This window comes from Leptonotus elevatus, chromosome 15 (genome assembly GCF_054856555.1).
Source record: "Leptonotus elevatus isolate MCC_2025b chromosome 15, RoL_Lele_1.0, whole genome shotgun sequence".
Classification (NCBI taxonomy): domain Eukaryota; kingdom Metazoa; phylum Chordata; class Actinopteri; order Syngnathiformes; family Syngnathidae; genus Leptonotus; species Leptonotus elevatus.
In genome coordinates, this window is record NC_141253.1 from 9,212,163 (window position 1) to 9,236,585 (window position 24,423).

The 24,423-nt window shown below is 38.8% G+C and overlaps 1 protein-coding gene across 2 annotated transcripts in view; it reads left to right on the forward strand.

Annotated features, from left to right (window-relative positions):
- The window catches only part of rxraa (retinoid X receptor, alpha a), a 95,032-nt gene that overhangs the window by 16,810 nt on the left and 53,799 nt on the right, over positions 1–24,423 (forward strand). For both annotated transcript variants that reach the window (XM_086096539.1, XM_086096540.1), the window contains exon 2: positions 5,876–5,989. In XM_086096539.1, the coding sequence (XP_085952665.1) occupies positions 5,876–5,989 (114 nt within the window). The remainder of the gene's footprint in view (positions 1–5,875; positions 5,990–24,423) is intronic.

The following is a 24,423-nucleotide window of genomic DNA, read 5'->3' on the forward strand; positions in this document are numbered from 1 at the left end:
CTATGATCAAGGAAAGTGAAGGCCAAAACTAATTGCAATGCATATTTAAAGGAAAAACAAGACTTTTGATGCAGGTTTGAATCGCTTTGAGTCCAGGGTGATTATAAGAAAATATAGGACAAATATCCAATGGCCATCCATTAGATTAAGACTTTACAAGATAGTTTTATCGCTGCTGCTCTGGTGGTGATATATCACACTTGAGAAGGGTCAGCTGTTGGCAAGACTTCATCATGTGAAAAGTTACCGTGTCGAAAAGATGATGCGATCTTTATTTTTATGTGTGTCCGTTCCTGAGCAAAGCAGCCTCTTTGTGCTCGTGCAGCTTTTTATTTTTTACTCCAATCACACAAATTAGATTAGAGTCGTTTGCCTGAGCGCTGCTGGGCCCGCAGTGTGGCCCTTGTTTCCCTAATTTGCCCTCGAGAAACGTTTTGACGTGCAGAATCAGACTTTGAATTGACCCCTTTTGTTTCTTCCCCTCTAACCTGGTTTGCCACACTCTTTTAGTTTCTCTTCCGTTTTGCAACGTATGCCCCCTTCTACACCCTGTCTGTCATTGTTGCGTTTGACTTTGCCTTAATGTCACAGGAAAAAATACATAATCAGGAGTTGCCACTTTCATGTACTCAAATCCTGGGCTCCTGTTGCTTTAAATTACCATTTTTCATATTAAGAATGTTAAGAAAACCTGAGTCACCATCTTGTCAAATCAAATGCAGTATTTAACTCTTCTTTGCCATTAAATTTAGAACAAAATAGTTCACTTTTTGTTGAAGCATATTATTAGGTGAATATGGCAAACAGTTACAATTATATGTTATTACCCTCTAAGTTTTGTCAGTGATGAATCTGAAACTAAAACTGGATACATTGTGTACATTGTGAGGTGACAGTTTACAAAATAAATCCCTTTACTGTTCTGTTCTCTGTTTACCATATATTGTGTTTTTTAAGCTGCGGGTAATGCTTAGGACTGTCAGTAGGCATGTGCTTCTCAGTAAGAACAGTCGTCAAGCTGTGGTTTAATCTTTGGTCTTTAGTTATACTTTTTCCACACACAGAAAGCTTGCTGCTTGAAATGCCACGCCATGCATGGAAACTGCCACTTTCACTCCTTTGTATTGTAATGAATATACAGTATAGACCTAATATTGTGTTTCTTTCTGCAAATTGTTGCAGAAAACTGCTCTTGTTTGTTTCAGAAGTGCCCTACCGTAGCTCTTGTAAAAGAGTCACTTTGAATCTTTGTGGTTAAAGTGTTTATTCTCAGATCCGATTGCAACAGCAATTGAGTTTGGGACACGATGAACAAATCTGAAGAGAAATTCATATTGGTTCTTTTAGTAAGGGTTGTTTTCCTGTAAGTGATTTGGCTTGTTTTGTCTTAATCTGACAATTGTGTCTTCAAACCAAGGTCTGCTGTTTTTCTTTATTATGTCTAATTTCTGTCTTTGACCGAAAGAAGCCCTCAGGTTTCCCAATACAACCAAGGCAGGGAAGAGCGGTTTAAGGGCTGGGGCCTTATATTTATATCACAGCATTCTTGAGGAAATTACCATTACGGATAGGTATCGTTTTAACAATACAACTAATCTTAACGATACTGCTTATCAATCTGGTACTTTATAATGGTATTCTTATTGGTACTTTCTAATTTTTATTTTTATTTTTTTAAATAAATGTTATTGGTACTTTTATTGTTTAGAAAAAACACAAAAACAAAAATATGATAAATTGACTTCTCTTGCAACTACAATAAGATTAATGTAAAAAATAAATAAAAACAATATATAAAAGAAAAAGAATGGTTTGAACAAATCATTATGAAATGTTAAACCTTATACAAACAATTAGTGAAAAAGAAAACAGGTGTCGAGCAACAAGGTGCATGCAGCTGCGCTGCAAAAAGCACATTTTATAAATGTTTGTTAAGCTCACGTCTTTCCCGGCATTCCTGGTAGTATTGGGTATGATGAGTGCTTTGTTGTTGTTTTTGTGATGTTGATGGTCAGGCTTTGCGTTGGATGGGAAGAGGCTTGTTATCATCTTCAGAATGAGTAACATCAATGATGTGGGGGACGGAATGCTGATGGAGCACTTTTGATCCTGAGTAGGTAGAATATTTTCTATACAAATCAGAAAGGATTGAAGAGCAATGTAGAAGTTATTTTAGGTATTGTTTTGTCAGTGGCCAATTAGTACTTGATGCATTAGGGTTCTCAAGTATAAAGTATTTCTGTAAAAAAAAAAAAAACTATATTTGATTTACTTTTCTTTATGAGTGTTATAAAATGCAGACAACAGTAATTACAAAAAACACGCTTTATCTATGCATATTTTTGCAAACAAAAGTGTGTTAGTTGACAAGATATCTTTTAAAACATTTCATTTATATTTTCTTTCCTGACCTTGTCAGGATAGCATCAAAATTAAATGTACCTATTGGGTGACTGTGAGTGTGGGATAACTTTTGAATCTCCTAGACTGTTATACAGGACAAACAAAAGGAAGGACAAACTTGTCACAAAGAGGCTTTCAGGCTTGCTGTGGAAAAGTGCCCATGTTGAATGACATTGAAGTTGAAAACTGTGGCAATTGATGGCTCCTCTACTGGCGTGTCCTTCTGAGCCCTACCGGGATATTTTACCCTGGAGTCCTATATGGGGAAGGCTTTTTTTTTTTATTGCACCGCGGAGATACATTAAGGGCCCTGTGAACTTTGACCTTGGGCTTGATCCCCTTGGCAATGCAGGATAGGAACAATCATGAAGAGAGCTAGGCTGCAATACCTTAAACTCATAAATGCCTCAGTGTGTTTCATTCAGAGAAGAAGTTTGTTGAGTCTTGTAAAATCTGAAAGCACTTTCACTGATGTGCTTGTGAGTACTGGCGTACATACAACGGATTTCATTTTGATGTTAAAATACATTTTTTATACGTTTCTATTAGGATTTTGTCATGAAGTCAGTATATGAATGACATTTATTTCAGTTCATATAAAAGTTTTTTTTTAATGAGTCAAACCCCTGTGTTGATTCCCTGAGATCACCAATAAGACTGTAGATGTTTGAGCTTGTCCCTGGAAGACTGCGTCATGAGGTTTTTAAAGCTAACAGGATCTTCTCTGCTAAGAAGTGAAAAGCAGAAAAAAAGATCAAGCATTTCTGTAATCAAGGTCCTGCTGATGTGGGCAAACATACTCTATAATGATCCAGTGGTTTTAATGATGGGCCGCGCACCAACCATACCAGGGATGACAGCTACGTGATTTACGAACATATTCTCACCTGCTGTAGTGATACCACTGATGACAGAGCTGTGATTTAGATAAGATATAATGCAGAGTAGAGTACCAGCTAAACCAGGGATGACAGCAGGTGCTGAACCTGCACATACATGCATAAGCCAGAACAACTCTTTTCTCATTTACCTCAAGGCTTGGAAAGTAATGCCCCATTGTCCATAGTAATTTACACCAACAGGATAAGGCAATATTTTAGTTTTTTTCCAATTCCCCCCAAATAAATTAACAATTTCAACATGATTTTAAATTTTTTAAGAGATTATAGAGAGAGGCAAGTATAATACCAGCAATTGGCATTCCCTTTATAATTCCCTTTGGTTGCTCTTAGTTATGAGGTTCAAGGTATATCCAGCCTGTAGAGACTGTAGCAGAAACAAATGGATGCTGCTTGGGGCCACAAAACTGGCATCAATTACAAAGCATGGCTTTCTGAGCCATGTCAATTTGCTGCAGTTACTGCAAGTTCTGCAACCATTACTTTGTGATTTTAAAACATCACTTTTTCTTTTTAACAAAACTGATTGGAGCATGCCTGCGGCCTCATGAAGATCAATGATAAGCGGTTCAGATAATGGATGGATGGATGATTGAAGCATTGTGTAACATTTTATAATAACATCTAGATTTTTCTTTGACAGTTTTAGGAGCAACTCCCACTGTTTTTCATGCATGGCAATTGCAGTTAAAAATGACACCCAACTTTCATGATGTCAGAGCTTCTAGTGCCAAAGGCGGCCCAGAAGTACTGAGGAGGTGGCTGCAATTTTATATGCAGGGAAAAGCCTGGTAATTGGAATAACATCGTGTCAATAACAACAAGAGCACAAAGAAGTTAAGAGATAAATGCCAGCAACAATACCATTGTCACATTTAGCTGCTGTGACTATCTATCTATCTATCTATCTATCTATCTATCTATCTATCTATCTATCTATCTATCTATCTATCTATCTATCTAGCTATCTAGCTATCTAGCTAACTTCCTAGCTCGCTATGTCTACCTATCTAGCTAGCACAAACACAATTCAAACACAAGCATCCTTGAATCGATTCAGACATTTCAGTGTCAATGGACACATTGTAGTAAACATGGAGGGATTAGACCTTGACTGACACCCGTCTTTTTAGCTACTATTCAGATTTTGCATTGTGAGCTGGAACCCCAAAGTAAAACCCAAATTTGACATTTTTGACAGTGCTGTTGTAATTGTAGCCACTAGCCAGTTGCATTGTAGCTCCCTTTACGGCGGGGTTAAGGAGCATGTTCGCCATTGTGGTACTCTCAAGAGCACTTTCTTTGCTGATAGTGGTTGACATGAGTGCTGAGCTGATATTTTGCCACTGGCGATGAGGTTAGAGGCCACTTGGATAGCTGTAAATGTGAAAGGTTGATTAGGTCAAACTGGTATTGTGCTGGCACTATCATGGTCCCCAGACAAAGGGCCCAGCCAGTAAGCCACATAGGGCTTGCTTTTTCTCGTGTGCTTTTCACTTCAGGCACAGCGCGGAGGACCAAAACTGCCAAAATTCAAGATAAATAAATGACTAAATGAATAAATCACTTTAAGGGAAAAATAAAAACAGATATAAAAAATATAATTATAAAATTTTATTAAAAATAAATAAATATAAATGGGAATAAAAACATATTTTTTTTGCACGGAGAGCTCCAGCAATAGACAACTATCTTGTCACCACAACTTGTGACTTGATATATATATATATATATATATATATATATATATATATATATATATATATATATATATATATATATATATATATATATATATAAAATCGATTCGGCAATATATCGCAATATTACAGTGCGCAATTCTCGAATCGATATGCGGCTGAATCGATTTTTAAACATACATTTTTTATGGGAATACTCAACAAAACGTCTTACTTGGGGTTAGGATTCACACATTAAGCATGGAAGAATGTTATATTAATGGAACATTAAGCCATAATATTTGATTGCAGTGCTGTTAAAACAGACTACAACCTGTTTGTTAAATGCAGTGGCTCAGTTATAAGCCTGAATCTTCAGATAAATAAATTTTCATACAAATCTTACAGTGTACATGTACAAGTTTACTGATTAGTATTTTCTAAATTTGAGTAAAACAAAACAATAAATCGCAATAATCAATTTATATATTCACATCGGGATTCATCGGTATCTAATCGAATCGTGACCTATGAATCGTGATACGAATCGAATTGCCAGGTACTAGGCAATTCACACCCCTAATATATATATATATATATATATATATATATATATATATATATATTTGTTTTTATTTCCATTTAAATTTATTTCTTTGGATTTAATTTTCAAATTAGATTTTTTTTTATCCGTTCTAATTTTAACTTTTAGTAATTTATTTATTTATTTAGTCATTTATTAATTTTGAATTTTGGCAGTTTTGGTCCTCCATACACACAGTGCACTGTCCATTTCTTATTTTTGCTCAAGTATTTGTTGAGCCCCTACTACTATTGTCGCTTATTTTTAAATGTCATAATCATAATGATCATAATTTGGTTATGTTGTTACAGGGTTCCTCAAGCCCCAGTGCTCGTTAGCACCGCCGATGCAGCGAGGCCGCTCAAATGAAGCCTGTTCCTGTTTCAGTGGCATGTGTTCCCTCCATCAGCGTCGCCTATCCTCAGGTAATGCTGTCTGTCCCCACAAACCTGTTCTACTTGTGTGCTCGTTAGTTTTAGGATAAAATAGAGTAAGAATGGACTCACTGAATTAACAGGTAAGTAATTAATATACAATGTGTTGGCTTGTTGTATTATTAAAGAATTGATTGATATTTAATTGTACAGCAGAACATTTAAAAGTAGAAATCAGTAGAAGTCTGCAGTTTTTAAGTGCAGAATAACATGTATTGTGAACACAGTACTTGTTAACATCCAAACCAATGATGAATATAATAATTTTACATTTGTAGTGTTTTGCAATATAATCTCATTCAAGAGTGATCAAAACGCTAAAAAGATCATCTACAATTATGACTTTTTAAATCAGTTGTCGTTTGTGTAGTAATAAAACAATAAAATCAAATTTTAAATGGTGGTTTAAACTCTAGTGGAACTGGAAAAATGTTGCAAGTTTCTACTGCACACCCATCTCCCTTAAAGGTTTGCCTTGGAGCCTTTTTGGAGACAGCACCATGCTTGGTTGGTATGATTTATGGTGTGTTTACATTTGGAGCCCCGGTGATTGACGCGGTAACATAGGTGCTCTGAAAATGAGCTCGTCCTGAATATACCTCAGCAAGTTGAGTCTGACATCATCGAAATAGTCTGTTTTGCATCTAATCGTTGAGGATGTTCCAGATCTGAACATGTAGTTATTGCTGACACATTTATCACTCTATAGTGAAGGTTGACTTGTGAAGTAATGCAACGTCCTGTGACTCACTGAGCGGGGCATATGGCATGAGGAATTCACATTCCGTCCAATATCATATACATATCATGTAGGCACGGTCATTTTTAATGTCTCATCTGTTGAATTTGATTCAAGAGGAAATGTACTGTAGATGAAAAATGAAATACTGAACATACATAATACATTGAATCTAATCCTTGAAGCTTTTAGACACGTCTTCATTCAGACTCCAATATATTTCAAATGTAGCTCTGTGAAATCCGTTAAATTCTGTGAAATGGTTTAGGAGATTTAAATCTCCTGGTCTCCTTTGCAACTACATTTTGAAGACTGACAAACAAGCTTTTTTTGTCATTGTCCCACAAGATAGTGATTTTATGCTGGCCAGACACATTACTAACATAGCATAAATACAAACATAAATTGGCCCATTAAGGCACTTTAAATATCAGCCAAAATAATCAGAGGATTATTTTTACCTTTATGTACTTTAACCATTTGCAGCATTTGTACACAAGTAACAATGGTTTCAATATTTATTGCACGTAAATCTGTACAATAACCTTGTATCCTTACACTGAAAGGATTTTTTTAAATCAATATATTTATAGTTTACGAGCAATAGTGACCAGGCCAGTCTGCGAATAGCAAAACTCCACGTATAATTGATGCATTTGGGCAAAATAAAATATTTTCATGTGATAAATATGTTTTTAAATTAATCCGCCAATTAATTGTAATCAGTATTTTTTTCCAGCCCAAAAAATCCACATTGGTTGGGCCTTAATTCTCAATCTGGTAATAGACCAAGAACGGCATTAAAACATGTTTCCAAATAAATATATGGGACGCTGTGTTCACACTGGTCATATTTAGTTCAGTTCAAACGAACATTGGTGCAATTGCTCTCCTTGTGCAATGCGAGCGCAATCATCTGAATGCTGGTGCATGCCAAACAAACACACCAAGACCACATGAAGGGGTGGGTTTCGGCCCACTTAAGTGAACTCTAGTGTGGTTTGGTTCACTTCAGCTCAAATGTGAACTCTGCATGGACCAAACACACAGACCAGTGTTAAAAACGGCAGGGCTGAGCAGAGCATAAGGAACACATGCATCTCTGCGCTGCATGTCTCCGTCTGTGTGTGTGTGTGTGGGGGGGGGGGGGGGGGGGGCGACTGCACTTGTTACATTACATTTTAAATGCTTTCACTGTCACCTCCGCTAACAAGATATCCAAAAGTATTCAACCCAGCAGACTTTGAAAAAATTGAAAGACTTTGTACAAGCTTTTTCCAAAGCAACTTTGGTCCGATGGTAAAAATGCAAATGTGAACCCTGAGCGAACCAGACCGAATGCGCACACCATATATCTTTTTTACTTTGATCTGGACCAGTCTACTGCATTACAAGTGTGAACACAGTCTAAATGTCTAGGGACATATTTTATTTTGTAAAATGTCCCACCACCTCTCTTTTTCATGACAGCTGCTTGCCACTGGACAAGTTCGAACATAATCAGTGAGATGTGCACCTCTTTGGCCAGCCTTAGTCCTGTCTTTGTTTTCTATTGGGCTTTCTGAGTGATTGCAACATTTTTCACTGTCAGCCTACAGTAAGATTTGGCGGTTTCCTGCACAATTGGAAGCATATGGATGAGTAGCACATTCGCACAAGTCAAACCCTATTTGTGTTGTGGCAATTTAAGGCCCATTGTACTTGAAGATAGGGGTCACAGAGTTGATTTTGCCTAACATAAACTCCATAGCCAAAGTTTGGTTGCACTTTTTAATATAGAAGTTTTACAAGGTGATGTTCAGCATGTTTTTTGGTGTGCTAGATGCTCTTTGAGAAACGGAGAATGCTTGCTTGTAAAGAAACTGAGGTAACGGGGGGGTTGGGTGGACGACCTCTCTGGAGTCCAAACTTTATCGACCCTGTAATAATCATGGGTCTAATTATGGAAAGTGTTTCTATAAATCCTAGTTTGAGTGATTGTCCTCCAATCTCAACATTTCAGTGGCCCGATTTTTAACCACAATGACAAGCTGCTGTGAGAGGCGTGTAGCGGTGACCTAGCAGGAGGTTTCTGGGAAGGATTGCAAACCTCGCCTCAGGAGCCGGATTCAGCAGCGATATGCTGAACTCTGCCGCACACTGATGTGGCTAAGCTCTGGTTTCAGAGGTTTTACATTATTTTGGCTTTTCAAAAACAAACTTCCTGGAAAGGAACCGTGAGAAACAAGACGGTTTGGGATTTTGCTTTGCCCCCCAAAAAAGTAGTCATTCAATGGCAAAAGAAAAAGGAATCGCTTTCTTTCTGGAATTGTGTTGAATGAGGTGAGCAAGAAGAATCACGTAAAAGAGACGACAACAAAAATAGGGCTTCTTGAAAGTGCTCACAATGCAAGCCTTGTACTCTGATTTGGTCTGTCCTCATCGAGCTGAGTGGAGGAATGGAAAAGATTATCCGCAGGAATGTCTGGGGTGCCCTCAAACAGAGCGGGCCGCATGACTAGCCAATAGGAAAGAGGCCTGCAGAGCGGCAGGCTAATTTTTTCCTGATGAACTCAGCCGCCTGCTCCACAATGCAGTCTGATTGCCAGGGCTGAATTCACATATGGTCCCTGTTTGGAAGGTCCAACTGACAGAATCAATTCTGCCTGGAGAGAAAAAGGGGGTGGGATGTTGGATATACATGATTATTACTGGCTCCCCTTTTTTTGCTTTCATTAGCCTTGGACGTGGACTGTCCGCGGAAACGCTCCAATGCACGCTGACTGTCCCACTGTTTCTCACTTCTTCATTACCCGCTCATTCGGCTTTCTTTTCATTCCTCTTTGTTTTGCTTGAATAAGTAACAATTACGCATAACGCTACATGTACGCTTTGTCTCAAATCCTCTCAATTAATTTGGATCTTGCATCTATCTAGTACCATGGTATAATAAACTTGAAGCGACACCTAGCCAGTGTTGTATAAGCAACCCTTATACCGTACATTCATGCTTATTGTTTTTCTGCGGGTTGCTCTGCAGCATCAGTGCAATGGTAATATCCATGTGGAGGGCCTCTATAAGTAGGCAGCATGTGTTTGTAGAACTTGTGGTCACACAGCAGGGTTTGAGACCAGAGCTTGGAGAAGGAGGGTAGGCGACGAAGAGAAGCTTGGGGGGGAAGGATTGCATGAAGTTGAAGTGGCTCCCATCTCCTCATATTTCCCATCGCGGGGTCCTACAGAGGTGAGGAGGGTCACTGAGAGGGGCCTCGTTAGCCTCAGCATGCTCCATGCACCCTACACGCTAATTGGCTGGCCTGAGTCAATGCTCCCTGGCCGCTTCCTGATGGGTCAGAAGGCAGAGGGGCCAGAGAATGCTTGGCTGCAGATTATGGGCTCGAGCCCCAATCATCAGCAAGCACTGCAAACTGTTTTAATGCAAAAACTCCAACTATCATATCTCATTCTGTTTAATGAGCGGGAGCTTACTTCAGACCAGAGGACTGAGGTTTGTGATCACTGGCACAACAGCTGCCAAACTGCACTGTTTTGATTAACTGTGTATATATTAAATTCTTATTACTCAGCAAACATTAAGAAATGTTGTGGTTTTAGTTGCTTCTCCATTTCTATTTACATTGCTGCTTTCACATATATAGGCGAAGAAAGATATTTTTTTGAGACACAGATATAAAGCTCACAGTGACTATATTCATGACAATGCTTGCTTTAAAAAAAACAAAAAAAAACATTAAAGCCTTAAGCACCTGCCAAAACATGTGTCTAAAACCTATGGGTGACTTTAGAGTCACCCTGAAAAACCTGAAGTTTTCCTAGAAATTCAACAATATTGTTAATGCCTACTAAATAATTGATATCTCAGCTCCTGAAGCAAACATTTCAGAGCTTACACCTGTGGCATTCACACAAAACATAAGGTTATTATTATAAACCTTCAATAAATAAATAAAAATCAACAAACAACTATGTCGCATCTGCGGGTATATTTACCTTCAACTCCGGAGCATAGTTCTTACATACATTCTTAACATCCTCATTGTCTACAAACACATTTATTAACAGTATTGTCAGTAGTGTCACTGTCGACTGGTTACACTGATTCGAATTCCTCCCACGCCCTCGTCAATCGCGTCATTCATTCCATAATGCCATAAATGCTCAATTAAAGTTCTAGGACATGCTACGAGGCCCACGTCACCCTCTCGTGTACTGTATAATCTGATGCATTTCATCGGCTAAGAGACCAAGAATTGGTCAAAACAAAACAAAATGACGTATCCGCTCTCCCGGCTTTAAAGGTGGAAGAGCGCTAGAGCACTTTCGGACACAGCCTAGGTGTGATGTTTGACCTAATACTCTAGTAGTTTTTGTCAGATTTACTTATTGTTATTGTTGAGTAAATTATTGATGAAAAAGACAAATACTCATTTTAGTTTCCTTATTAAACTAAAACGTAAACAGAAGGCAGTACAATCAAGTCACGTATCTTTCCAGTGCCGCTCCTTCCTTTGTGCTATCCATTGGGGACTAACAGAATCCCTATAATCTTTGTCGATCTTGTCTGCCAGTGAGATTTTCCCCTTTTGACATGGGTCCTGGTGGCCATGGCTTACCCTGTAGTGTAACAGCTTGGGTGCATCTGCAGAGGTGAAGGTCTCCCTGCTTGCACAGAGTGATGGCAGTCGTCCACGGTGGGTCACTAGAAATCATAGCGACTAAGCCTTTGATAACTCCCTGAGCCTATAATCCCCCTGCAGCACCATCACAGTGAAATGCTATCTCATTGTTGCAGCTCAAATCCAGAGCAGGGCGAGGGCAGTAGACAGCTATGGACACAGGAGACAGACAGGATACTGTCCTGTCCCTGCTATCATTCAGTTATAGGCATTATCTGCTTAATTTATACAGTTTTAAATTCAAACACATTTCTCAGTAGCAAAAACTTTTATTTTTCAAAGGAAATATCAAAATGTCAAATCATCAAGAGTACTTCATAATCCAACACCAAATACATTTTAATGAAGTAGGTATTGTTTTCCTTTTAATAATCTGCATCATCTCAACCCAAAACCATCATTTTAGTGTTATTTATATATAGCTTACATGTAATATATTCTCTCAGAGGCAATTTATGCAAATGAGGTGCAATTCTTGAAACAGATTCCCGCTCAACTCTAAGTTGAACCTGACCCCTTTAGAGAGTTTTACACTGAAGCGTGTGACGCTTACATCTGGAAAAGGGGCAAAGAAACTGCATTTTTTATTCACATAAATTAAAAATGAATAAGCAAGTTCTTATTCTTCAAGCCCCATGTTGCCTAACACAGAACAATATGTTAATAACTGCGAATTGTGTTGTGCTCCTGAAATATATGAGCTAATTAGATGAAAATGCTGCTGATGTCTGATGCAGATGATTTCACTGTCAGTGACAGATGATAGAACAATTACAGTCACATGCTGTGTTTCTAGTCTAGCTTTCATGACCGGGTAAACTTGAAGGCAAGTGCCATGTTTATATCCGTGAGGCTGACTAAGTGTTGAAGGGCAGTGGCCTCCTCTAACCACAGATAAACATTGGAGGATTTGTGTATGAAAAAAAGAGCACAAGCAAATCACTGGAAAAGAACAGTTAAGTTGGCTTCTATGCGCTTTACTTTCTACAGTGGATGAAATAAAATAAAAAGTCTGCACACCGCTTTCTACAGTGGATAAAAAAAAAAGTATGCACACCTTTTGTGTTTGTGTTATGGTCCGATGAAACTTTTTGGCCGTAATTCCAAAAGATAATGTTGGCACAAACACATTAGTGCTCTTCAAAAACAGCAGCACACCTACATTGAAGCACGGTTCTGACAGCATCATGGTTTAAAGCCTTTTTTCTTCAGCTGGAACTTGTGACTTGGTCAAGTTGTAGGGTAGGCATGGGCCGATAACCGCTTTGACGATTTACTGTGGTTTTAAAAAATCACGGTTTCAATAACCGCTAATACTTTCTGTCATCGGTAATGAACTCTTGCGTAAACGAGCCAATTTGAAGTGAATTGCCTTCAATTAACTTTCTTCTCATTCTACAGCGAGTGCACGTGCCAGTCTTGAACGGAGGAAGAGGGAAGAATGGAGAGAGGTGGGGATAAGGGGAGATGCTTATTGTCCTTAAAAAAAATAAAAATAAGTGTACATGTGTGGGTGCAAGCGTGTCCCCAAGGACAATGAGTAACCTGTTCTAAAAATAGCTCACCAGTGATGAGACACTGTGACTTGCTAAGAAGAATCCAAACAAGAAGAATGGCAGCCTGTATTTATTTAAACTTAGCATGGTACACGTTTCGTAATGTACCAAATAGTATAAAGGACATTTTAGAGCTGTAATTTTAATACCGTGATACCGTGACACCACAATATTGCTCACGGTTACCATATCAGCAATATCTAATGTCGGCCCATGCCTAGTGTAGGGTGGGAATTTTGAAAAATGCTTGAATGGGAGTGGTTAATACTGAATAGTTATCAAGAGGATGTTCGCTCTTCTTTGGAGCTGTTCAATTTTATTTCCCTCTCAAAAAGATTTACTTGAGTTGTTGGAAAACGTTTTAAAATTGATCTTCTCATTGTTTGGCATTGATTAGGGGTGTTGACTTTTTATAGCCGTTGTATACAGTATGTCGGATGGATGGATGGATTGTGAATTTGTATTCATGTCTGTGTCAGTCAACTTGGTTCCTCGGACTGTATGTTCAATTAGTGGTTATGGAGTCTAGCTGGTCATTAATAGTGTGCTGGTTCACATAGCTGGCATTGCATCCATTTATATTCATGACTGACTGTGACCCTGAACAGGACAAGCACTATAGAAATAGGTGGATGGGCAGAGTTCAGCTGTCTTTTTAGAGCTCGGCAACCTATAGCTTCCATCAAGGCTCTAACCATTGCCCCACTCTATATGGTCCGTTGCCCCTGTCTTAATCAATGTGAACTTGCTGGGCAGGAGCAGGTACAGATCACCAGACCCTTTGCATCTCCCTGACGCAGAAGAGGAGAAGCCAGGGACAGTCAGAGATATTGGAGCGACAGAAGGGGGGTGGTGGTCTGTCTGTATTTTGACACTAAAGTGATTTGACATGCCTGGCATTATAGCTGGCTTGGCAGCAGGGGCAGGGTGATGAAGCACAAACAGAGTGGTTGATCAGAATGTCACAGAAAATCTTCCCAACAGGAAGTCAGAAAGGTAGCACCGGCCATCCTTGCTTCCAGAGGCTGCACCTCTGCACCCACAAAAGGACAAAGAAGGAATTTGGTCATTGAAGGTTGAACAGAATGATCTTAAAATATGTGTGTGAGATATTATTGCCTAGAGCCAGGGTGACAGAGTACCAACCTCCCTGTGTCACATGTCCCTGCTGCACAGCAACAGGCCCACCCGAGTGTGTTAATGCAGGCCAGCACGCACCGTAGAAATGACGGAAGTGTTTGCATCCCCCACTTGGTTTCTCTGCTAGTGGAGGTGCACAGTGGAATACAGTGGAGTGGTGGTAACGTAGCGGCTAATGGAAATATCTTGTAACTCTGTGGAGGAGATTCGGGCTGTGGTGGGGTCTCAAGTTAAAGTCCCTGTTTGCCAAAACATGACAAACACCTTCAAATAAAAAATATAACTCTTTTTTGCATTGTGTGGCTAATGATTATAATAATGGTGAAAGTTGTTAACAAGCCAAGCAAACAAGCAAGGGCTCATGAGAGAACTGTGCTAAATATTGAGTTCTCCATTACTATTTATATTTTGTTCCTGCTTCTAGCCAACATGGCATGTTTTTTTAAAAATCTGTTTCTTCTAGATGTGATTCATTAAAATGGTTGAAATAGTGTTAATCCATATGAATTTTGTTGAAGTCTTGCAATGAAATGGAATGATGTATTAACTAGGTCATACTCATTGCAAGAATACCTGAGGCATTGGTATGGGAATTGTTGCGGGGAGTTGACCTTTTGAGTAAAAGCTAAGTCAATGGGAATATGTGAGGGTGTAAAGGCTGTGTAAAAAGCTGCGCAAGCGCCACAGGGACATCGCGCCATCACTCCATTACAGTCATTGACATTGAGCTAATTGACTCATATCGTACACCAATGGTGGTATGACTTCGAAATGAGGTTAGGGATAGGATGAGTGATGGAGAGAGGAGGGGGTGAATACAATGAGGAATGACTGTGAATGGGGACAAAGTCAATGTTAAAATGGATGCTTTGAATTGGCTCTGATCTGTACTCCCTATTTTACCAAAGGTGTAGCGGTGTTGTTCAGTTCCTTCAACATTTATGTATAGTATTGTACTGGTAACATTTTGTTTGTTCGGCAACTTTTATAACAATATATGAAAAAAAAGACCAATCCTTTTTGATAACTAATCAAATGTTTAAATGGTCCACCTTTTCCTGAAGGCTACATTCTCTACCAGTGAGTAGTTAATGATTAAATGGACAGTATTGCACAAAATATGATGAAACCATCCAGTGTACATAGAATATTTGGTTCCACTCTAGAAGGTTAATTCCCGAAACAAAAATAGTCATTTCTGTCAGGTTGGGCAATATGGCCTTTAAAATGTTTTATAAATTCTGCAAAAATCTAATTTTAAATTGTTTTTCCCTTTTGTTTATAGCAAATGACTCATCTTGGGAAAAAAAATCCCTTTTGCCAAAATATATTTTTTCAAAATAATTTTTAATAAATCACTGTTTTAAATGTTCAGCATTTAAACATAACGCTGGCGTCAGGTGGAATCCTTGTACCTCCAAAATTGTCACTTTTCAAGAGACCCCAAAAACGGCATGATAACATTACATCATCACAGAGCACAAGCCATTTTCAACTCTTAGATCAATCAAAAATGTATAAAAGTAACATCCACTCAGGTGAACTGACCAATAGTATAGATATGTGAGAATTTTTCTTTTTTTTAGCCAAATTGCGACGTATGATGTTTTGGCCCAATTGCAGCAATATGGACAGGTAGCATTACATTTTCTCCACTGAGTTGTACAAATACATTGGGTCAAACTTTTCCAGTGACGAGTACAAACAAACTGATTTTGTAACATACTAATGGGCGCCATGTTTTTGCCAATGTTTTCCACGAGTGACCCCTACGGGGTCCACGGGGTCTCTTTCTCAAACTGAAAATAATGTTTAATATTGTCTGTTTCTATCTACTTTTGTTTAAAAAAAAAAAAAAATAGTTGCTTGAGGGGTAATTTAGTGACACGGTTGCTTATTTGGCAACAGTGACTGGGCTTTTGTAAACTCCCTCCACTCTGTTCGCAGCCATGTTGATAACGCAAACATTGCGCATTGGCTGTGCGTTAAACTATGGAATCGGCCATAATGATGTGATGAATATCAATTACCTAGTTTGATATGATTTTGGCTTTGGCATTGGCAGGAACCAAAAGTGAGTATTGATTTGAGCAAGGGTTGGCAATTAATTTTCCAAAGGGGCCATGTGAGAAATTGGAACCCATGCCGACATGATAACCTCATATTTTACATTTTATTTTTACTTAAAAAAGAGTGCTTTGGCCAGATCTGGATTAGAGCCTCTGCATTATTGAAACCCTTCTTCTATGATGTGTTTAGATTTTGTTTGGATGGTATTAGTTTTGTTAAGTTTATGCCGTCTATGTCAAACAGAACAATGAGCAGTAGTTGCTGCCTGTAACTTAAGTTTATAATGAGCATGTACTTGTGATTATTTAACAACCTCCCTGCCATCTGCTCCATGTATTGTGATACACAAGCAGGGCACGTGTGTATGAGCCTGATGATTACACAACAGCCGGGTTACTTTTGTGGTGGCAGACTCACTGCAGACACTGATGCGCCGCCAATTCCATTATTCAAACTTAGCTCGTTGGTTGAGCACATAAACCGAAACAAGCAGACAGACAGTATTGGGCATGAAGTTCACATGTATAAAATAGCAGAGAATTGCAGACCTGCTCTGTTTACTCTTTTGTAGGGATTGCGATGCTTTCCGTCACGGACTGTATGTGTTTGCAGTCGGATAGATAGTTGATAGATGTGTTAATAGAAACATTTACATATTTAAAAAAAAAAAATTATTACATCAAGCTCTTGTTGCCTTGTTCAGCAAATACAGTAAACCCCATTGCATTACCAATTTACAACACATTACAGCACTGTTACAAAATGGGTATTTTCTTTTGCTCTCAGCAGTAGAACAAGAGCTATAAGAGACTTTGTTATCAGACTACATATTATCACTTGGTTCACATTATCTGAGAAAGTTTGACTTTGTCCATTTTGAATAGGTTGTAAAACGTCAGCTGAATTTATATTTATTACTGTATTACCTCATGTGTTATGTCAGCAGAATTCAGGTACAGTTGACTTAATTGACAGTCCAACTATATATTTTTACAAGAACATTTGTGCTCTTCTGCACTGTAGAAAAAGCAATATACCTTCAACAATAAGACATACAAGGCTATATTGCAGGCAAGTCTTTAAAAAAGAAAAATATTAACTATAGCAGACAATCCCCAGAGACTGAGCAGGCACTGCACTTCTGAGTTTCACTTTTTCATTTCACCAGCATTACATCATTTGATCAAGTGATTAATTAGATTTATGAATTGAATTAGAATCAATTACTTACCATGATGCCCAAAACTTGGAACGCAATACACCATCTTTTTGTGTCTGGGGCTGTTTAATACCACAAAAGGGGCTTTTGATGGATATGAGGTATTTGAGTGGGAGTGGCTGAGTGGTGATTGTTAATCCAACCAGCAAAAAGTTGGCAGAAAAGTAAACAATAGGCTTAGCAGCATTATCCTTTGCATCATTATTTGTAACGCTTACTTGCTGTCGTAATGCTTTTGAACATATAAACTCTTTTCTTTCTTCCTATTCTTGTTTTCGTTTTTACTTCAATTTATATTTCAGACTTGTAATGTGTTTTCTTTATGTTTACATGTTCAATAAAAAATTATTTTTTTTAACTAATAATGAAAGCTATATAGTATATCCAGGTTCAATTTGCCATACTTTTGACTGTTGTAAATAAAACCCAGTTAATTAGCATTAATAGGTGAACGTGTATTTCCTTGTAGCAATAAATAGGCGAGATGGAGCACATGATATCCATAAATCATACACATAAAGGCAATTTAGTAGCTGCTAAGATGTGCAACGCTCTAGGCCACATGATCGCTACTTGAGTGACATTCAAACAGCGGCATAAAAACCTACAAAGTTACACATTTCTGTAAAATACCTCTCCTCTCTCGCACTCTCTCTCTCTCTCTCTCTCTCTCTCTATATATATATATATATATATATATATATATATATATATATATATATATATATATATATATATATATATATATATATATATATATATATGGGCGGCACGGTAGCTGACTGGTTAGCACGTCCGCCTCCCAGTGCAGAGGACGTGAGATCAAGTCCGGGCTTCGGCCTTCCTGGGTGGAGTTTGCTTGTTCTCCCCGTGCTTGCGTGGGTTTTCTCCGGGTACTCCGGTTTCCTCCCACATTCCAAGGACATGCATGGCATGTTAATTGAACACTCCAAATTGTCCATAGGTGTGATTGTGAGTGTGATGGTTGTTTGTCTCTGTGTGCCCTGCGATTGGCTGGCAACCAGTTCAGGGTGTATTCCGCCTACTGCCCGAAGCCAGCTGGGATGGGCTCCAGCGCCCCCCGCGACCCTTGTGAGGACAAGCGGTTAAGAAAATGGATGGATGGATATATATATATATATATATATATATATATGTGTGTGTGTGTGTGTGTGTGTAGAAAACAAATCCCATGGATGAAAACATTTCTGGCTTTGCATGAAAGAATGGGGGAACCTTCCTCTAATTGGCATATTTATAGAAAATATCCTTGAAAGAGGCACTAAATTTGGATCTGTGGCTTCAGGCTGGGTGTAACATCTCTCTTATTTTATCTTTAATAGGGGCATTAGTTGACACTGATACATTTTTCAAATTATCCCTTTATTCCACACATCAGACAGCACATATATTTGCTCCATCCGTGCTTTTAACTCACATTTGAAGTGTGTGATATCTGACCAGTCTTATTGATCAAAGCATGCAAGGATTTACATAATTGTTATTTACATAATTCTAATTAGCATCCTTTTGTATGGCATTAGTCTCAGTTGCGGCTGTAACTATGTAGGTTGTCCTGCAATTTCAGATGCTGTTAGTATGAAAATGTAACATGTGACATGAAGCTAAATTTCAGCTGCAACATTCTTATGCTGTCTCCAGAGAAGGACAGTGCGACATTACTTCCATGCTCCATATCAAAGGTCCCTTTGCATTATACACCGGGAAGTCAAAGGCTCAGGTCTTCCTGTATCCGGAAACAGGAGGAGATACATGCCCAACAAAGTGATGGGCAATCAAATGCCCTTTAAAATACACACTGCTGCTGATAAATGACAAGGAACCTTTTCACCGAAGGCTTTGACTGGGAACCCTACCATAATGTTTTCCCAGCTCCCAGTGTCATTTCTGTGAGGGCTGCTAATGTGACAGACTGTTTCCTTCCCTCATTACACTTTGAATTGCAGAGCAATTTCTTAGTCAAACGCACAGGTCGCTAATGATCTGTCAAAGTATCAACCATCACACATGCTTCACATCTCTGTGTTCATCTTTGCTGTTCATTGCTTTCAGAATGTTGCCTAAAAGTTTGACTTAGATTGATATCTTAAATCAAGCCGATGAACTTCTCTTTTTTTTTTTATTACTTTCTGCCATCTGAGTTGTCCTGACTAATGTACACCTACGCCACGAAGCCAATTACGATGGTCACGATGATTGATCTTTCAGCCTGTCTTGTTTACACAGTGTCCGCCTGCCATTGCCCAATAGAGACATTGACCTTTCACACACAGGGCAGCATACCCTTTTTTTTTTTTTTTTACCCTTCATCAGCGTGCAGCTGACGACTCAATTGGAGCCAATCATGTGGGACATTTTGTTGACGGTAGCAGAGAAAAACACTCAGGTCTGCGTGAGTGGCAATGATGAGAGAAAACGTGATGTTTTCCTCTGATGTTCACGTCCATATAGTTTCATCGCCCCTGGCCAAGGGCTTATTTATTGAGGGGTCCGTGTGTGGAAGACAGAGACAGCCTTGTGCAGTCACCATCTCATGAATCAACTGCTCCAGTGATCTTGTGACCTGCTGCTCCCTCTACTCAATGGTGGAGTTCAAAGGTTGACCCTGAAGCTTTTTCCAAATATGCTCTTGAACAGCAAAGAGAGGTGTAAACTGGCCCTCTATGACTGGAATCAGATGAAATTCTGCTTACGTATACAGCGAGGCCACCCAAATTGCCTAATCTGAGGCACAGCAGTTTGGGTGGGTCAAATGCGGAGAGCAAATTTCGCCCCATTTAGGTGGGTGTCACAATTAAGTGGTACTTTAACTTTAAACAGCTACGATATACTAGGGGTGTGCTAAAGAAAAATCGATACGGTAATGTATCGTTGCGGGCCTCTTTACAGTACACATATCAATACGGAGGCATCAGAATCGATATTGCACATATATAACGTTTGCTGGCAAGTTTCTGAAAGCTGCTCCTTGCTACAGTCTGCACACATTGCGACCAGGCATGGACACTGGCGGTAAACCGGAAGCACTGCTAACATTAGAAGAAGAAAATGTTTTTGCCATCAAGCAGAATCAAAATATCAGCTGGATATACATAAGACAGTTTTCATAAAAACGTATTTAATGCAAAATATCGGGATACTTATCGCCTTGAAGGCCATGCATCGTAATATATGTGTATCGCAATACGTATCGCTTTGTGAGGTTGTTGGCAATACCCCAGCACTACGATATACTGTATACGGCTCATTGACGAGTAAGGGTTTTACCAGACCCAGCACATTTAATTCATTATAATAACACATAAATATGTATTCTTTATTGTAATTTACTATTATCTACTATTTTAATTTTACCATTATCTACAATTGAGGACATCTGTAATTTCCGGACATACATTTATCATGGAAAGCTTTCTACCATAGTCCACCCCAAATGATGGTTGGTTGCACCACATCATATTGTCAATTTAAGGTTATAAGGCTAACATCTAAACAAAACAAGCTAACTATCCACACAAGTAAAATTATAATGAAAATATATATTTGTTGGACAAAATTAATATTATTTATTTCATGTCATGCCACATGATGTCCAAAGATGACCACTGCATACAAGTTGCTAAACGAGTAACTTTTTTACATCGTTTTGACAATACAAACCTGATAGCTGCTCCCATGGATTTTCGACTGTCTTGTGGATGATCCAAATTATTGTCTTTGAATGTAGTTCAGAATAAAAGTCCCAAATTGGTTATTTATTTTTGGTCGCACCCATTCATAAAATGGACATCATCGGAGAACCATATCCGTCAATGACCCATATACCGTTTAGGTTCACTTGAGGATACATTTGATGAAAGTCTATCTATTTTGTTGCAGTTGTAACTGAATATATCATCTGATATGTCTGATTTTGCATTCATTTTATTCCTAAATCAAATAAGCTCTTCTTTATTTAAGCGCGATTCATTCCATGTTTGCTGTCAGAACTTTGCATGTTATTGTGGCAGATCTCACGTCTGATTGATAACTGAAGTCAATGCTAAGATGCTGCATTCACAACATAACCAGTGTTAGAGGGGTTAATCTTCTTAACCATGTGATTCCTCTTTTTCGATCATCTCAAATCACTGCAGATGACAACCATTTGACCGGGTGACCCCTGCCAGCGTATGCTATTTGCCAATAAATTGTGCCCCCCCTTTATCCACTTTAACGCTTGACTTTCAAAGACCATAATGATGACTTTGGATCTAATTTGTTGCTAAACTGTCAAGCACATGAAGATAAAAAAAAAAAGGAGCTGACCTTCTGCTAGTGGGCTGCCTATCTGGCCATGTGGTCAAGTATTCCTCTTTCTCCTCTCTCGTCTATTTTTCTCATAGCACAATCCCTGAGGTATGAAGGAAAGTGAAGTAGGGAGTGTACCAAAAAAAAGAAAAAAAGAAAAAAGAGATGGGATATTCCACAGGGGATTGTGGGAACCCACTGATAAAGGCTTGCATCTTAATCCATCCTTAGGCCTGTCTTACTGTGTACTATGAGCTTGTATGTGATCATTAAGGGTGTGTGTGCTCACATGAACATACACACTTTAGGTATACGTGTGCTTGTGGGTTTGTATATTTGATATGTTAATGTTGTATTTTTCTACAATCGCTGATGCAGTAGTTCAGCCCTTTGAATCTTCTATTTCAAGGCTCCTAGAGATCTTCAAATAACTTAAAAATAACATAATAAATATCACACACCTCTTCACTCAACCAACAATGCATTGTTACTTAACAGTCAGCTCATTATGACTTGTTTAATGGCTCATAAGTGTATTAAAAGCACTAATTAATGTGAATGAGTTCTCCCTCTAATGCAGTTCTCTAGGCAGGGCTCGCACTCCAGGCTTATGCCTTCAGCTCTATCGCTCCTCCTCTGGCTTTAGTGGAATTTGGCTGATGTGCGCCAAGGGGAGGATAGGAGGGAGACTCTCATCTTGTTTCAGTGCTTTATGAGTCTGACGTGTACGTCGGTAATTGCGGTTATAGGTGATTAAACTCACCATGCCCTTCAGGAACCATAGGCAGCTATCAGTCAGCGTCAAGTCGAAGCGCAACAGCAGCTCTCTGAGCTCAGACAGGTTATTCTCAGCTCCTGACTCAAAAGTAGCTGCTTCATGTAACTACTCATATTCCATAAATCTCTAAATAATTTAACAGTAAATATAGACGAATGGAAAATGGATTTGAGATACGGTGATTGGCTGGTGACCAGTCCAGAATGTACTCTTGCTGCCTCTGGACTTAAGTCAGCTGGGATAGACTCCAGCACACCCGAAATCCGAATGAGGATTATGAGGTACAGGAAATGGATACATCCTATTTAAAATTGTTGAATTGTACATTTTAAGAAAGTGTTTTTGTTTTTGTTCCTTTTGTCAACAATTTTGTAATTGAATTCCAGTATTTAAATAGATGTTTTTGGGGATGCAAAGTGGATTGAACTGATTTACAGGAGACCAACTGATATCTCTTCCATACAATAACATTTTGGAGCTTGAAAACACACATTTATTTATTTATTTGTTTATTTTTTTACATTATTATCTCTTCCATTCAAACACTGAACAAAAATACTACATAGTTGAGTATTCGTACTGGTTTTGGTCTGAAAAAAGTGGTATGGAACATACCTAATACTTTCCCAAAGAAGTATTGATTTACTGCATTACTGCTGTGACAGTGGAATTGCATTACTACTGCTTCATTCATACACCACATACATTATATACAGTGACAAAGACCCTTAAAGACGTTGTCCAGAGAGAACAAGCTGACAGTGTGTATAATATTTTTCTTTATTTTACACTGTGCAGTGTACACTGAAAATGCTGCAATGCCTGTCCAGTAGTTCCTTTTGTAGGTCAGTGTGATGACACATTAGCGTCTGTACATCTGTATCTATCTGTATCTTTCTTCCATATATATAAATATATATATTTATTTATATATATATATATATATATGTGTGTGTGTTGGGGGGGGGGGATAAAGGTGGGTACATGATTGTAGACTCATTTGATCATTCCATGCTATGTATGTTTATGTATTCGTGCCTATGCGTGGTGAGCTTTCCTGCACACATTTGCAGGATGTTTTTGCATGTATATACATGTATGTGTTCTATTTATGCCACAAAAAAAGCAGGCCTTTGGGCCTGTGGCTTCCTGGTCTAATTGGCGTGTTAATCATGTTTTTGTGGGTGGGATATCAATGTGTGTTTGTAAAAGATCCGTGACTTATCTCCAGAGGCAATGTGTGACCGTGGGAGTCCTGCTCTTCATAGGCCTGAACTGACACTCCCTAGCGTAAAGAGTTTTACTCAGCTGAGAAGAGACAGACGGCCAGCCATCTGAGTTTCAGCCCATTTCATTAATCTGAGCTCCAAATAAAATATTTCTCCTTGTGTGGCAATGCGAAGCTGCAGTTTTGTGGTCACTGACCTTTCATTAGTGTGTAACGGGGCTTATCATGGTGTTTGGATGTTTCCCTCTCACACAACCAAGACCCGTTAAACACACAAGGAAGGATTCAAAGAAGAAATAGAGTGAGACGCCAATGTCCTTTTTACCCTAAGGGGGCATTTTCGTCAAGGCAGAAGGGCCTCTTGGGGTAGTGGTTCTTAATCTTGTTGGAGGTACTCAACCCCACCAGTTCCCTACTGCATGTGCATTCACCGAACCCTTCTCTATTGAAAAATAAAATATGATTGAATACGAAATATAAATTGAATATGAAAACAGCAGAGGCCCCAGAGTTGAACCCTGTGGAACACCATATGTCCCGTTATACATGTGAATTCATATTGCACTAAATTCCTTGCAGCACAGATAGGCCAAACAATGGATCGTGATCATCCTCGGGGTGTGTCATCACAAATAGTATGAGTCGAGTGTGTGTGTCTTGACCTCCTCCGAACCACTGAGACAGACTCACCGAACTCTGGACCTCTGT